Source organism: Strigops habroptila, chromosome 4, assembly GCF_004027225.2.
Source record: "Strigops habroptila isolate Jane chromosome 4, bStrHab1.2.pri, whole genome shotgun sequence".
NCBI lineage: Eukaryota > Metazoa > Chordata > Aves > Psittaciformes > Psittacidae > Strigops > Strigops habroptila.
In genome coordinates this window covers 62,811,053-62,827,009 of record NC_046358.1, presented here as the reverse complement: position 1 = coordinate 62,827,009, position 15,957 = coordinate 62,811,053, and the positions used below count along the sequence as shown (strand labels likewise).

The window sequence follows — 15,957 nt, the reverse complement described above, 5'->3', positions numbered from 1 at the left end:
AGCCACTGTACTGAGGGAAAAAAGCTAAGGTGACAAATGCATTATGCCTTTGTCAGAAAAGCTGGATAACCCCCCCACTTTCCTTCTCTCCCTAGTCAGCCAGGTGCAGCAGCAGCCAAATCTGTCGGTAAGGCAGCGGTATCCTGCTTCACCTCATCTCCAAAGGAGAATCCATCTCCCATTCCTGCCCTGCTTCCCTTCCTTCCTGGCGCTAGCACCACAGCCTGTGCTCCCAAGGCAGAAGATGTCCCTAGCACCCCCTACTCCCAGGGTGAAGGTGCCAGGGTGAAGATGTCACTTTAGTGACAACTGCACCAGTGGCAGGGCACATTGGCAGGGGAGGAGGAAGACAACACAACAACAAGCAGAAGGGCCTCCACTCTGTTGGATTTCAAAATCCAGCTGAACCACCATGACTTATATTATGACATTCCTTTTGAAACACCTGTCAGTTTTTGTCCTGATAATTTCAGTGTTCCTAGTATAATCTTCATAAAGCAAGAGATGTAGGGGAAAGGGATAACTTTGTTTATTGTGCTGCTCATCCTGAGGAAAACGGATAGGATCTGTCCAATAAATACTGTATAATGGAATAATATAGTAATAATATAACACAAGATAACAGTGATATGATGCAAAATAGTGGAGTACCAAAAAAATACCATCTCCTTTTTTAATCTCCATATATATATATTTTTAAAAGTATCTTTATAGGCTAGAAAAACAAAATGGAGAACCGAAAGATCAGGACTGAAACTGGCTTCTGCTAATATCTCCTGCACATGGTTTGCTTCACCTTAGGATCCAGCACACTTGGGCTTTTGCCATCAGTTAGATTTATAACACCAAGCAGTTTACATGGGAATCAAAAACATTATCATGTTTTACTCAACACGCAGTTATGTGCACTTACAGGACACGAAGGGAAGACAGTCCTTGAAAGGTATCCTCTGTGATTTCATGGATTTGATTGTGCTGTAAGGAACTGCAAAGTGAAGAAGTAGAAAGAGAACTAATTAGCTAACTGGTCTGACCAAAAACCAAGGGGTAGCTCAGCACCTGCTAATTCATATATTTAGCCATACCAATGGCAAGGCTTTTCTCATTTCCCCTTGTAGGCCAACGGCTTTAGTATTTCCCATAGCCATGTTAATACAACCATGAAGCTCTTTTGCGGCACCTCTGTCTAATCCCAATTCACAACTCATTTAATTTAAAAGAGACTTAAGTGTGGACTGAATTATTTCCAAGCAAAAAGTAACACTTTGTGAACTCTGAAGAATCACACTGAGATTTAAAACAAATCCACTTCATTTTGCAGGGAACCTTTAGGCATGTTCTGACCCTGGCTGTACTTTAATTCCTCAAAATACAGATTTATGAAAGGAAAAATGTTGAGAAACACCTCAAGAGCTAATGGGAGAATTGTACTTCCAGTTCAGTAGCTTCCTTTACAATGAACCACATGTACAACGAGCCCGAAGATGTCAAGAGTGTAACAGCAAAGGCCTGTGAGAAGTCTATTAGCCCTACTCTGGCCAAGAAGCAAGAAGCCTGAGTGCAGTAGAGATAGAAGAAGTAGGAACATATGCAAACATGTTCCACAACCTAGGCAGAAATACTGTTTAGGGTCTGGAAATTAAGCTTAAGAAACTTCAATGAAGTAAGGAAAAGCAAAGATGGGTTTTGAATGTGTCTTACAGGGACCGGAAGAAAAAATATTTTACATAAGCATAGGCTGATGGTTGGAGAGAACTGAAGAAGAGCAGAAGAGATAAGAGATGAGAAAGAAAACACATAAATGCTCATTCCATTTATGTGTACAGCAATACTACTGTGAAATGCAGGATTCCTTTTTGTGCCACATGAACAATTAAAACTTAGCTAATTGAGGAAATTCAACCACTAAAAACAAGTGGTTGAATTCTCTATCCAGCATACTCCTCACATTAGATGGTCATACCTCTGTCCTTAATCTTAGAAATTTAGGATCAAACTCAAGCAAAAAAGTTTCTGGAGACTTGGATTCAGCATACTAAGGAGGCAATAAAGATAAAAAACATGTATTTTTTCTTACATTTCTTCCAAGGAATGGCAGCCTTTAAAACTTGGCAGGTCCTTTATATTGTTATAAGACAAGTCCCTTCAAAACAGAAAACAGGAGAAAGGTGCTTAGTCCAACTCTTATTTACTAGAAACACCTCATCACTTGTAACCATTAAATGGACTGGCATCATCTTCTCATTAGTAACATTCTGATAAAAAACTAAGAGCAGTTTAGAGAAAATCATGAAGGGAATCACAATTCAATCAGTGATGTAAAGCCAGCAACCATTACAAAAATTTCACCAATTCCAAAACTATTTGACAAACTTCAACTACCGAAACTGGTGTCCTGTAATTGAAAAGTAATGGAGAAACAGGCTGTGCCTCTGTAGTGGCTTTGACAGCTCCTGAGATACCTCCCAACCAGTATTTTTGATTCTATATTCTATACCTATGTAAATTCTATATTCTATTTCACTGCTTTCACCTCTGCATCTGGATATACGTCTACCCCAAAACCATACTGTACAAATTCCCTGAATTCTGAGAGTTGTAATCTAAAAAGGTTTACTAATAATCTGCTTTTTTAGAATAAACTGGATAGATGGTATGCAGTGCAGGAATTTAGTGCAAATTTTGATTTAGTGTGTTGGTACCTCCTTGCAAAGCATGCTCAAATTTCTGTTCAAAAGATAAACTGACATTTAAAAATAAATTCTACCTCATCATTTTTTCCCCCCAGTTTGTCTTCTATAAAACAGAACATATTTTTCTCCTCCATTTTTCACCACTTGCTTTTGTTCCAAATTTTCCTGCATGTATCCTTTGTAAACATGGCTTTGCCTCTCCCCTCCCAATGGTTTAATTTACTAGTTTGGGTTTCTTTGTATTTATTCTAAAACACCATTTTACTGCTTATTCTGTCTTTCCTTTGTATTACTATCCTCTTCCTAATCCTCACATCTATTTCTCTTGGTTCATGATGCTCCCTCCTGTGTTCTCAAACACAGAAAGTCACAGCACTGTAACTAAACTCTACTCTGAATGTAGATGACTACTGTTGTTACCAATGAGTGGTGGCAGAGTGAATCTGAAGATGCAAAGACTGTTCTGCAGCACCACCTTACATGGATTTTATACCATAAGAAAGAAACACAGTGCATGCCTATAAAGGGAATATAAGGCATTACATCAATTCTGCCATGAGTCTTGATTCTTAAAATCAAGAAGCCACAATTGGATTTCCAACTCCGACAGAACTACTAGGATGAGCATTTCTAAGCAATAGTTTTGCTCTATATTAGATTTAAGTTTCTTTCAAAACATTTTGACGCAAATGAAAATAGAGGAGTGTATACTTACAAAGTTCGTAGCACCTTTTGCTCTTGGCATAAATTAACAGGAATACTGTTTATCTTGGTCCCTGTTAGAGTTCTGTGGGGAAAAAAAGAAAAACATAAATGTTTGCATTGTTGATGGTAGATGGCATAGCTAGCATATGTAAGAGCAGAATAAGGACAGTATCTCAGCTACCGGGGTGCTAGATTAACCCATCAATTTGTTTGTTTGGAAGAGGCCAACTTTTCTGGTTTTCAGTTCTGTGAGAGAGGAGTTAGTATCAATGGGCTTTTCATAGGCTGTTGTCAGATCACCCTATCAAAAAAATACATAAGAGGCACCCAGATACCACAGTAAGGAAATCTATATAATTGTATTTATTGACAGGAAGAGAACATATAACCAGTCACTCTCCAGACCCATTAATCGTGTTTCAAACACTTCACAAGAGGCAAAGTAAATGAATTATTGCAGATTATATATATATTATTGTATACATTATTATATATATATGCAAATTATAAAAGATTTCTGTAGAAGATACTTACAAACTCTCCAGATTAACAGTTCCTGTCAAATTAGGAAACCACTGCACCATGCTGGCACCCCGAATGATCCTAAAAATATTCCCACAAGAATGAGCTGTAAGCTGTCAGGTGATGTTCTCACTAAGAAGACATTCTAACATTCTTACTGCTTTTGTGTAAGTTTTGCACTTGAATAGTGTGTAAAAGTATTTTCACTGGTTCTTATACTAGTAACATGCTTAAGAAATTACTCCTCCATTAGCTAACAACTGGAATTCATCAAGCTGATAAGAGTCACATCAATACATGCATATGAAAAGGGCACAAACTCATAGGTAGTTTGTAGATCAAAGTTTGAAGCCTCACTCCGTTTCACTTACTTGTCACCCCCAGAACTGCTACCTTTTGAGAGAGTGCATGCACTAACCTGCAAAACATTCTCACAATGTATATCCCTGTTCAAAAACCACGTAGGACATATTGCAGTTTGTTTAAGTAAGAACCTGAGCATTTGGCCTGAGGTTATGTGTCTTATGCAAGGTTATGAAGATTTAAAAACAAGGTTGCAGAGTGTATTTACTAGAGCTTCTTAAGAAACTGGATATTCCCAACAATAACAATGTTTATTAAAGCTTAATGCAAAAAAATTACAAGGCAGTCAGAAGATTTAGTTATTTTGAGTTCTTAGCCACAACATTTCATATCCTTATATCCATTTATTGTTACTATATAGTTGAGAGGATACTTACAGGGAATGCAGATCTGACAAATTCTGAAATGCTGAGTTCCCCACAAAAGACAAAGGATTATCATACAAATGTCTGGGAAATAAAAAATGTGGTTTAATCCTTGTTCTTACAGTCACTGTCTGCTACGTACTAAAAATAGGTGCATAAAAATTACTTACATCGTTCTTAGAAGGGGGTTTCCTGCAAATGCACCATCAGGAATTATGGAAATGTAGTTACTGTGAAATCCCCTAAAGATATTAGCAAAGGAAAAAAAAAACCCAAAACATTTAAAAATATACTGCCAGTAGATTCAACCAATAGCCATTTTCTTCACACCTACTCAATTCCCAATCCTGCCAAAACCAGGACTGTAGTTAACTAGGAACAAGTCGAACTGTAGGAATAACTTGGAAGGAATAATTTCTGTCTTCCGCACATCAGGTAAATGGAAAATATTTCACTAGAAACTACTCTATCCCAAAACATAATCCTGTGCTTTCTCTCTTAAGGAGGGGACAAGGAAAACATGTGTGATCAGTGAATACCTAATTCTGCTACTGGAGGCCAAAACCAGCTCATATTCAAGATCTATGCTAATGGTTCTCCTTGAATAAATTGCTTACTTATACAGCTCCAAAATAACTTTCAATAGGTTCCCTCTCTAGCTGATGATTATATTTTCCTTTAATTATAGCTTCACTTAGCATTACTTAATCTGATTTAGATTGCTGCACAATAAGACAAGCATTCCTAAATCCAGGAATTTCTTTTCTCTTTATTTATGGAAAGGAGAAAGAAAACTGGTAAAAAGGGAGAATAAGTAATACTCACAACTCCTTTAGACTTGGGAGTGCTTTTATGGCTTCAGGAAACTCTACCATGTTATTATAATTTAAATCCCTAGAAGAAAAAAAGCAGGAGAATTATAAAATTCCTAACAGTGGTCATGAATTGTCAAAATGGGGTTTGTTTAAGACAATTCAATGAAAGTAAAAAGTTCTCAGAAGATCTTTAACTAGACCATAGAACAACTTAACTTAGATTTAGTCTTCTAATGTTTTACATGCTTTATAACCAGCTAATAACTTAGGTAAGATATTTAATATTACCTAGAAGATTATTCATATTAAATGACATTTCTTTACAGCAACGCTCATTATTTTTCAACACCTCACAGATTTTTCTTCACCAGAATTTACATGGAAATAAACTAAGATTTCAAAGTTTAAAAAAAAAGTAGACAGAAATGACTACTCTTTATTAGCTTTCAGATTGTAGAAAACAAAAAGTAAATAAGCCGTTAGGTAATAGCAGACCCTGTAGCACAACCAATTATAAATCCTGAACAGGAGGAGAGGGAAATCTCATCACACTGAATCAATACACATTGGCGACAGGGATCTGTTGAAAACACAGTTAGCCTGTCACCATTCCAGCAGTAATGTCAGGACCTGCTACAGTCATGTTTCTGTGAAAGGGACTCCTTATGAGCAGCAAAAACTCATGTAAAAAGTCTTACATTTGCTATGCGTATATACGTAGCATCTAATTATTACTTAATTGAGGTTCTAAGAGAATGACAATACAGTTGGAGTAAGCAGCATTCCTGGACTCATCCAAACTCCTCATGTTAACAGAGGCTGTCACTGGCTTGCCTTTGCCCTCCTTCATTTGTTTTATTTATTCAGCATTCTCCCAAGCATAACAAGATGCACCACTGAGGCGATACTGCATATTGGGTGTTTGTTTGCTGTGTGAGACGAAGGGAAATGGGGAATGTAACCCAAGTAGCTGAAAGGCATTCCATGGCAAGGAGGCACTCTGAAGATGGAAGAGTACTGCAGAGGTGCGATCTGGCCACCACGGACACCCAATACTGAGGAGTATGAACTGTCAGCAGGGACAGCCGACACAAAGTGAGGGGAAGGTGATGCTTCCCATCCCCATCCGAAGGAACATAAAACTCGCTGTTTCAGATAAACCAGTCCATCATCTTAGTATCTGCCAGTATGTGAAGTGAACTCAAGTCAACCTCTTGTACAAGATGCTGAGAACCAGGATCTGGGCTGTTTCCTACCAGCATGCAGAGGACTGGTTCAGGAGCTGAGGGGACACGTGAGCGGCAGTCTCTGTGGCAGGCAGTGGTGCCCAGCCAGTATTGGAGGAGCTGTGGAGAAACAACCCTCTGGGGCCCTCTGAGAAACCTCCTGTTGTCACACAACAGTTCTGGCAGTGTATCTTAAATATGTTTAAACCTACAGTAAATCTGAGAAACAAATATTTGTCCCTTATCACCCACAGGACCACTTAAACACTTCTGATATAGCCACCTGACTCAGTGGAGTGCTATGCAAAGATACACCAGCAAGATCAGAGCTAGGAACATTAAGAGCTACATCATCCAGCATGACATTTCATCCAGGCTAATGTTTACCTGCTTCTCAATGTAATTAATTAGTTTTGGTGGAGCACTGCACTGATACTAGCCTTCAGTTCCAAGACCTGAGCTGGACCCAAGTGCTGGTGCTATGTGTTGCATGGTGCACACATGCCTTATTTGCAAGATCTTCACCGTATCAGTAAGGTAACCTTGATTAAGCTGGGAATGAGACAAACACTGAACAATGCATTACTTTAAGAAGCATACTTACAAGGTTTCAAGGTTGTCTAATCCATCAAAGCAGTGTTTTCCCATAGTTTTTATTTTATTATTATGAAGATGACTAAAAAGCAAAAACAGAACAAGTATGAAAACAAGTTAATGATTTCATACGAGTTAACACATTAGCACGTATTTCTATGAAATCAAGACAGTTAAATGGTTTAGAAAAAAACATTGCATGGGGTAGGTTATGCAGAAGAATGTTTTTCACTTCCAGACAGAAATATTTCATCCTCATATGGAAACAGAACAGACTGCCCACAGTCAAGACAACCTATTTTAAACCTTTACTCACTATCCAGAAGTGTGATAAAAATATGTTTGAACGTATATAATTTTTCATATTCATCCTCGGAGATATTTAAGACTACACAGAAACAGGTCTGTGGCAGATATTTTCTTCTTGTAATATCTCTGAGGGCTTTCTTTGACAACCACTGGTTCAAAATATCCATTACTAAAATGAGATCTGAGGAAAATATGTAACAAGCTCACTACCCATGGCCTATTTGACTTTCTGTTTAGGAGAAAGTCTTTAGCAAACCTTCAGTGGATTGTCTAGTACACATGGTCTCATCTCGTGTTGGCAGTATAGGCTGTTCCTAGGCAACTGAGCTAAAACATAGCAAAACACCATTTTCAGTGCCATCCTAGTAATCAAACTAACTGAGGAGAGAATCCAAATGACCTATGAAACAGTTACACATACTCACAGAACAACAAGACTTGAAAGGTTTGTAAATGCATAGTCAGGAATGTGTGTTATTTTGTTGAGAGCCAGTGTTAACGCCTGCAGAGAGGGAAGATTGCTGAGCGGGTAGATGGGAACTTCTGTCAGACTGTTGTCATCCAACCAAAGGTGACGCAATTGCACCAGACCCTCAAAACTGTCTTCTGGTATGGCAGTAATATGGTTGGCATCTAAACGCCTACATTAAACCAGAAAGAATTCACATAGTAAACTCACAAATCACAGATACGAAAAAATACCAATTAAAAGAAAGCTTCATAAAAAACTTGTTCTCAGACATTATTAATAAAACATGTTAACAAATTCATATGCATTGCTAACTATAGACATCTCACACACACAAACAAAACCCCCAGCTGCTAATACTGGAACAAGTCTTTAAAATGGTAACTTGGTAGTGCATCAAAGATTGCAGAGGCATTTATACATTTGAGCTGATTATCATAGAACCATAGAACGGTTTGGGTTGGAAGGGACCTCAAAGCTCATCCAGTTCCACCCCCCTGCCACGGGCAGGGACACCTTCCATTAGACCAGGTTGCTCCAAGCCCCGTCCAACCTGGCCTTGAACACTGCCAGGGATGGGGCAGCCACAGCTTCTCTGGGCAATCTGTGCCAGCACCTCAGCACCCTCACAGGGAAGAACTTCTTCCTAATGTCTCATTTCAATCTCCCCTCTGTCAGTTTAAAGCCATTCCCCCTTGTCCTGTCACAACATGCCCTTGTAAAAAGTCCCTCTCCAGTTTTCTTGTAGGCCCCATTGAGGTATTGGAAGACTGCTCTAAGGTCTCCCCTGAGCCTTCTCTCCTCTCCTTTTCTCCTCTCCTGTAGCTCCTCCTGTAATGTATTATCCCTATAGCTACGCTGTTGACAGCATCACATACACTTTTTGCTGTGGTGCTGCTCTATACCTGAAGTGACTAATTTAGAGAACAAGCCTTTAAAAGCAGTTCTTGAATAGTCAGAGTTATGAATAATCCTCACAAATAAAACATTTTATTGTCAATCAAAACTGAGAAATCTCTTTCACTCTTGCACTTGCTCCTTCCTAACACACTCCACAACAAGATACAAAATAGTGCATTAGCACTGTTGACTACTGTAGTTATTGGATTTGCCATCACGCTTTTCCCCCAAATGAACTCCAATCACGAACATTAGTGGTAGTGACACACGTGGAAAGTGACTTAACTGCCTTCCATACAGAAAGTCAAGCCAAGCCACGTGTGACAATAAGCTCTGCTGCAGATATCAGCTCACCTATGCTGTGGGGCTTCACCTCATCTCCAGGTTTCAAAGCATTTTAAAAAATAAAAGAAAGAAGAACTCCACACCTGGAACCCTACGAGGCTGAAATGCACGTCCTCAGCTCCGGCTCCAGATGTGAAGCCCTCATGATGGGAGGTGCAGGTGTTGCTGGTAGAATCTCACCCAGAATCCTGATCTATGACAACTGACAAACCTGATACTGTAACTCTCTGTCTAATGGCTTTAGCAGCGACAGCAGAAACTCTTATGCAAAATGACATGTGCTTTTTCCTTGTGCACAACGCTCTGAACCAATTTGGTTTTGCATCTTCCTACACTAGCAGTGTGGTTACTCGGATAGTGTCAGTGGCAATCAGGGCAGGCAAAAGACATGGATGGGGACACGTTCAGGTTAGTCTACACTATGTCATATAAGCAGATGTGTTGTAAACAGAAGTGGAAAACCACCCACACTAAAAGCTTAAGCTTGGATTCACACAGATGGAAGCCCCAGCAATAGGTAGCAGCAAGGGATGACCCAGGAAGAAGCAAAACATTAATAAAGCAATATTCTTCATACGGAGCTGAGAGGAAAGGTCAGCAGTGACAGCGTCAAGATGAAGTAAATGGACTGTAACCTACCCGAGCCAGCTTAGGGCTGCGAGCAACAGGCAACGTTTGCCTGTCCTCTCACCTGGAGGCTGTCTGCTCAAGGTCAACACACAGCTGAACCATGGTGAATTCAAAGGGAGAAGACAAGCTTGATGAAGAATTGATACACCTAATCTATATCCATAAAAGAGAGTTTTGTTGTTGTGATGTTACAGATTTCAAATTATTAGGAAAAAAAGTCGGCACCTGAACTTCCATGTAATAAAAAACACAAGAAATACACCAAATTAAGCAACAAATACACATACAAGTGGGAACTTTCCAACCTCTCTCTGCAGCCAAAGGCTCTCTCCTAAGATGAGCGAGGTGCCATTAGCTCTAAATGTATATATCAAAGAGCTAATTCCTATGGTTCATATACTGGCATCCCCTTATCATTTGCCCCATGGTCTGACAGGTGTGTACACTATTCTGTTTGAATGCTTTTAGGCTGCAGTGAGACTGGAACATTTCAGAGAAATTAAATGTCTGATGATAATGAAGAAAAAGAAGGGGGGGGGGGGGGAGAGGAGGAGGAAAAAAGGCCTGAGGCTGTGCTTCAGAAAGAAAAAACAAACCAGAAATTACCTTTCTTCTCTCCCCTAAATTCACACACCTCCCTGAAGATCAAAAGAATTATTTTCCAGTGGAATAAACATATCCGAGTCTTCTCCAACTAATTGCTCTCTGCCTCCTTGCTGATTTTTTGGGTTTTGTTGGTTTTGTTTTGTTTTGTTTTGTTTTTTAACTTGTTTTTGTTTGTTTTGTTTTGTAAGAGAAGCAGCATACTCAAAAGGCAGGCCTTGGTTCTTGTTGTCCACACCTATGTCTGTACTTTCACTGCGCTCCTCACTAAATTCATGTGCACTAGTAGACTCCGGAAAACCAAAACACACAATGAAGTTCCAATCTGAGGAGCACCTCCTCTCCCACTGTTAGAGCAGAAGATGACCAGAGGAAAGACGGATGCAAGCAACAAGGCAGCTGAACTCTCATACAGGGAGAACAAAGAGGTCATGGAGATGATGACAGACCCTTCATCCCTACCTTGCTTTGCCAAAATCTATGTCCCCCAGTACAGGTGGATCGAGTACCCAAGTAACTGCATCTTCAACTGATGGCTCTACACAGCCATCCAGTCTTGTGTTCATCTTCTCCTGACGACAGCAGTAAAACTGAGGGGGCAGAGAAGACCACCACCCACTGTCGTCATTGAGCAGGGAGGTTTCCAGGTGAAAAAGGGTGCTTTTCAGGCTGTCACTTCTTTGCCGACTTTTACCATCATCTTAACAAATGCTATGTCTGAATAGAGTTGAAAGTAATAAGCAATGCCAAATCATAAAGCCCAAGTCAAGCAGAAAGACAGGATATCGTGCTGTGATTATCTGTGTGCCTCCCACTCTCCACTTACATAGCGACTTCCAGATTTCTGCAGCTGAAAATCACTGTGCCAACCCAAGGTTTTCCCAGAGGCCAATGGATACATCACTAAAATAAAATAGTGGACTGTTTGCCCTGAGTTTTTATTGACCTGCATTTATAGTTTTGACAAGAAAACCTGTGATTTACAAATGTTATAGCAACAAGCACAGCACTGAATGAATCAAAGTGGTTATTACATTCAATGCACAAAACACAGCTGAGATGCTTGTATTTAGTGTGAAATGCACATAATGGAGGACTTTGTGAAACAACTGGAAAGCAAACCTAAAATACTTGACAACCTCCACAAGATAATGTAACTAAGGACTGTGCCTTTTCTTTAAGATGGGATAAGGGAGTGTTCACTATCTCAAATAACCAGCAAAGTACAAGTAATATTCTTCACTCGGACTGAGCTTTTACAAAGACTGTCCTTTTCCACTAAAGTGTTAAAGATAAGACTATGTTCTTTAAATTAGTGCTTGCAGCATGTACTTAAATTCCTTAATCTTTCAGAAGCTACTCCAATTCCAGCTTCCCTATAGGCATTGGCTTGTGAGAGACCTTTACATTTTAGTCTATAAATTCAGAGTTCACTTGTAGAGCTGTCACCTTCGCTTTTATTACCTGTCAGGTTCCCTCCTCAAACAAACTCCAACTCCACCAGAAGGAAGAGCAGGAGGATGATACAACCCTATATATTAAGCAGCTCTTACATCAGTATTTGACATATTGTTAAAACATGTAAAGAACATGACAACTTCAAACAACTCAGACTTAAGGAAACTAAAACTAGGATGAACTCCTACCTCAATTCAAACAAATAAAAGCTACAAAGTCTAACACACACACACATGAAATTTTTATATTTATATAGACACAATGTTTTGTTGTCATCCTGTAGTCTCTCCAGGCATTATATGGTCAACTCTTGCTCTACTGGGACAAACCACAGCAGCATGCCAGCAGCCACTGCTGTAGATGCTCCCTGAGGAGCCAGCCATGCTCCTCACCGCATGAGATACATCTCATAAACGTCATCTCAGTAATATTATCAATGTACTGCCACACATTAACACTATTTACTTGGGAAGAGGAGACCATGGCAGATTTGTTTATAGCTACTGTCCCAGCCTCGCTAGCTCTCACTGTGACCACATTCAGCCTTCCAGGCTGCAGCAACTGGGAAATTTTAACAGCCTTGTACTAATAGCAGGAGTTTAACATTGATGCTAATGAAAAGAAAAATCACTCCCAACTCTTGTGTTAAACCACTTCTGCTCAATGGCAATCATTAAAGAGCTTTTGCTTTTTAAAGTGCTCCTTCAGAAACCACAAAGAAATCACTCAAATAACAGTGGAGTAGAGTTTTAGGTTTAGAAGTCGAGTACTGATAAGCCTGGTGCCTAGGAAATCCTGCTACAATGCAAGGCAATAAACCCACCGTGTTAACAGAGGTACTTTAAAATACTCTGAACATTTTGCTTACTGCATATCAAGCAGTGGCTCTCATTACCTTATGTGTTGAGAACATCAATACCAGGATTTCCTTTATTCAACAACAAATTTACAGCAGCTCTCAAAGCAATGATACATGCCAAAGCTATTTTAACTGCCAGTACTGATGTGGCAGCACATCTGTTTCTTCTATTTAAGTTTAAGATGGTACCAGTCAGCATACAAAGTTTGCTGCAAATTATCCATAGAGGATTCAGCTGATCTTCACCTACACACTGTGTAACTTCCATTATCCCACTTCAGTTTCTGATCATTCAGCTTCTAAATAATTTCCCAATTTTTATTTAAACATTAAATTTAAACAATTCTTTAAGCAAGCCCAGACAGTTAAAAAAACCCAAAAAGGCTACAAAAATCCTGGAGATTCCTGAAGCTCACAAGAAATACTCATATCTCACTTTCAAGAAAACCAGAACAGCTTCTGGAGGTGAACATGGCATAGAAAAATGAGACTCTCATCATTCAGCAAGTATGTAAAGTTCACGAAGCACTATATTTAAACTGCTGCATATTTAAAGATTTTTCAGCAGAAACATGCTCAGGAGAGCTCTTCTACATTCTTTACTCAAAAAAAAAAAGGGGGGGAGAAAAGCATACTCAGCATATTTAAGTTTGCATTGTTTTTGCCGTTTAAAAAGACAATATGGGTAAATTTCTTCTTTCCCCATTCTAGTGCTGATAGTTTAATCCCACATCTTAACACAGACTCAGTGGAGGGCTGGTCCCCTTTAACCCTTCAATAACAGCAAAGCAGGGAACTAAAAAGAACTCTGAAGACATCTCATTAAAAGTTAGTTAGTTGAAAAACTATCTGCCACTGGTAAAGGTTCACATTACATGTAAGACCTTACAATGCTTATTAACTAGTCATCACTGTTAATGAACATCTTCTTCCCCAGCCTCCCACACAAGACTATCCTTGCAGACACCCCTGTCCTTCAAAACTCTATACTCTAGAACCACAAAATTATCAGCATTAACCATAAAACACTCTCTAAATCTGTATAGGGAATCCTTCCTAAAACAAGGAACACCAGGAAATGCAAGGCTGTAGCACGTATATGCTACAGCACATACTTTAAATGTGTCCTGTCTGACTGAAATGCCTCCGTCCTCTGTCCCCATCCTTTTACCCTATATCTTTACCCTGCAAAGCAAGATCCTGCTCTCACTTCTTTCAGTCCCATGCTTAAGACCCCAGCCTTTTCTGCTGGGCCAAGCTGATCCTCTTGCAGAAAATATAACCACATCCCAGTTCAACACGTTCATGCCTCCTGCCTTATCCTGCTGCAGGCCTGCTCCAGCCTTCTGATATGGGAAGGCAGATTGCAAAACTGGTTCTAATTCTGCAGCGGAGGCTGTGAGCAGACCAGGCTAGGGAGCCACAACTGCTATCAGGTACCGCAGACACCGACTGCTGACCGCAGGCATGAAGACACTTACCCGGCAGCTCAGGTGAACACCCCCATGCAGAGAAAGGCAGGAGCTATCACACTTGAGTGCCACACTGGCATGATCCCAGTACGCACAATTTGGGAATCTGGCATAACAGCGTAACTGCAGTGCTTTGAACTAGTGCTGCAGAACACTCCAATATTCCCTGCATGTAGGCATGTGTGCACATATGCAGGGACAGTAACTCGGTGATTCCTGAACTACAATGACAATAAATCATCTCCAATACTCCAATGCAGTGACAGCTACTGACAAGCTTTCAAAAATGACTCCTGGATTTGACAGCAAATGCCCACTAGAATTTGTGGCAATTAGGGTTTTGGAGTTTTAATGGAACAGAGTTCTCCTCAAAGCATCTAAAATTCTTTGCTTATCATAGATCCAAAGAATGGTTTAGGTTGGGAAGGACCTTAAAGCTCATCCAGTTCCAACCCCCTGCCATGGGCAGGGACACCTTCCACTAGACCAAGTTGCTTCCAAGCCCCGTCCAACCTGGCCTTGAACACTGCCAGGGATGGGGCAGCCACAGCTTCTCTGGGCAATCTGTGCCAGCACCTCAGCACCCTCACAGGGAAGAACTTCTTCCTAATGTCTCATCTCAATCTCCCCTCTGTCAGGTTAAAGCCATTCCCCCTTGTCCTGTCCCTACAGGCCCTTGTCCAAAGCCCCTCTCCAGGTTTCTTGTATCCCCTTTAGGCACTGGGAGCTGCTCTAAGGTCTCCCTGGAGCCTTCTCTTCTCCAGGCTGAACAAGCCCAGCTCTCTCAGCCTGGCTCCATAGCAGAGGTGCTCCAGCCCTTGGAACATCTTCGTGGCCTCCTCAGGACTCACTCAAGCAGGTCGACATCCCCCTTCTGTTGGAGGCCTCACACATCCTGCCAGATAGATTTTTCTGGGGTGCTAGACAGCAAGTTTCCACTCAGGACACCGCCTTCATTTTGCTAAATCTCACCTCCATAAATAAAGGCTCTATTGTAAATCTCTTTCAGAGGCCAGGGCTGGGAAAATATCCAACAGAAACAGAAAATAAAGAGCTGTTGTTTAGCATTCTGAACCAGGCTGGCTACTGGCCAGCTATAATATAAACATTAGAGATCATGAAGCTCCTGTAACCATCATCTTTATTTCCATCCAGGTATGTTTACTGGGTTTGTTAAATACAGACAGCGTGACAACCATCTTCCTATGCAGGTAGGATTGGAGCGCATAAAGAGAGAAATTGGATAGCGCTACAGGAGTTGCAAACCAACTGATTATCAATACACTATAAAGTTTTATGAACAAGCAATTTGTGTCTCCATCAAGAACAAAAATCCCCCTAAAGCCTACTTCAGAGCAAACTGTGAAACTGCCAAAAGAGTCAGTTAAGTGATGTTTAAACTTGCAGGGTTTGGATGGAGATTATATATTTAAAAGGTAGAAACAGGTTTTTTACATCTATTCTGCAGACTTATTTGTTTTAGAAGAAAGTCATAGCGGCTCAGGAGCTTTAAACCCATTTTTGCCACAAATTCCTTTGGGGGAGAAATAAATCACTTTTTTCTTTTTTTTTTTTTCCCCTCGCTTATTAAAAAAAAATCAATAAAGCAGCATGCTGACACTTATGTTT

General features: G+C 40.2%; 1 protein-coding gene across 4 annotated transcripts in view; it reads right to left on the bottom strand.

The window, feature by feature from the left end:
• Nucleotides 1-15,957, bottom strand: part of LGR4 (leucine rich repeat containing G protein-coupled receptor 4) — an 87,890-nt gene that overhangs the window by 9,919 nt on the left and 62,014 nt on the right. For all 4 annotated transcript variants that reach the window (XM_030484055.1, XM_030484054.1, XM_030484057.1 and 1 more), the window contains 9 exons: nucleotides 8,018-8,233; nucleotides 7,294-7,365; nucleotides 5,474-5,542; nucleotides 4,819-4,890; nucleotides 4,661-4,732; nucleotides 3,933-4,001; nucleotides 3,409-3,480; nucleotides 2,078-2,143; nucleotides 914-985 (listed from right to left, as the gene is read on the bottom strand). In XM_030484055.1, coding sequence (XP_030339915.1) covers nucleotides 914-985; nucleotides 2,078-2,143; nucleotides 3,409-3,480; nucleotides 3,933-4,001; nucleotides 4,661-4,732; nucleotides 4,819-4,890; nucleotides 5,474-5,542; nucleotides 7,294-7,365; nucleotides 8,018-8,233 — 780 coding nt within the window. The remainder of the gene's footprint in view (nucleotides 1-913; nucleotides 986-2,077; nucleotides 2,144-3,408; nucleotides 3,481-3,932; nucleotides 4,002-4,660; nucleotides 4,733-4,818; nucleotides 4,891-5,473; nucleotides 5,543-7,293; nucleotides 7,366-8,017; nucleotides 8,234-15,957) is intronic.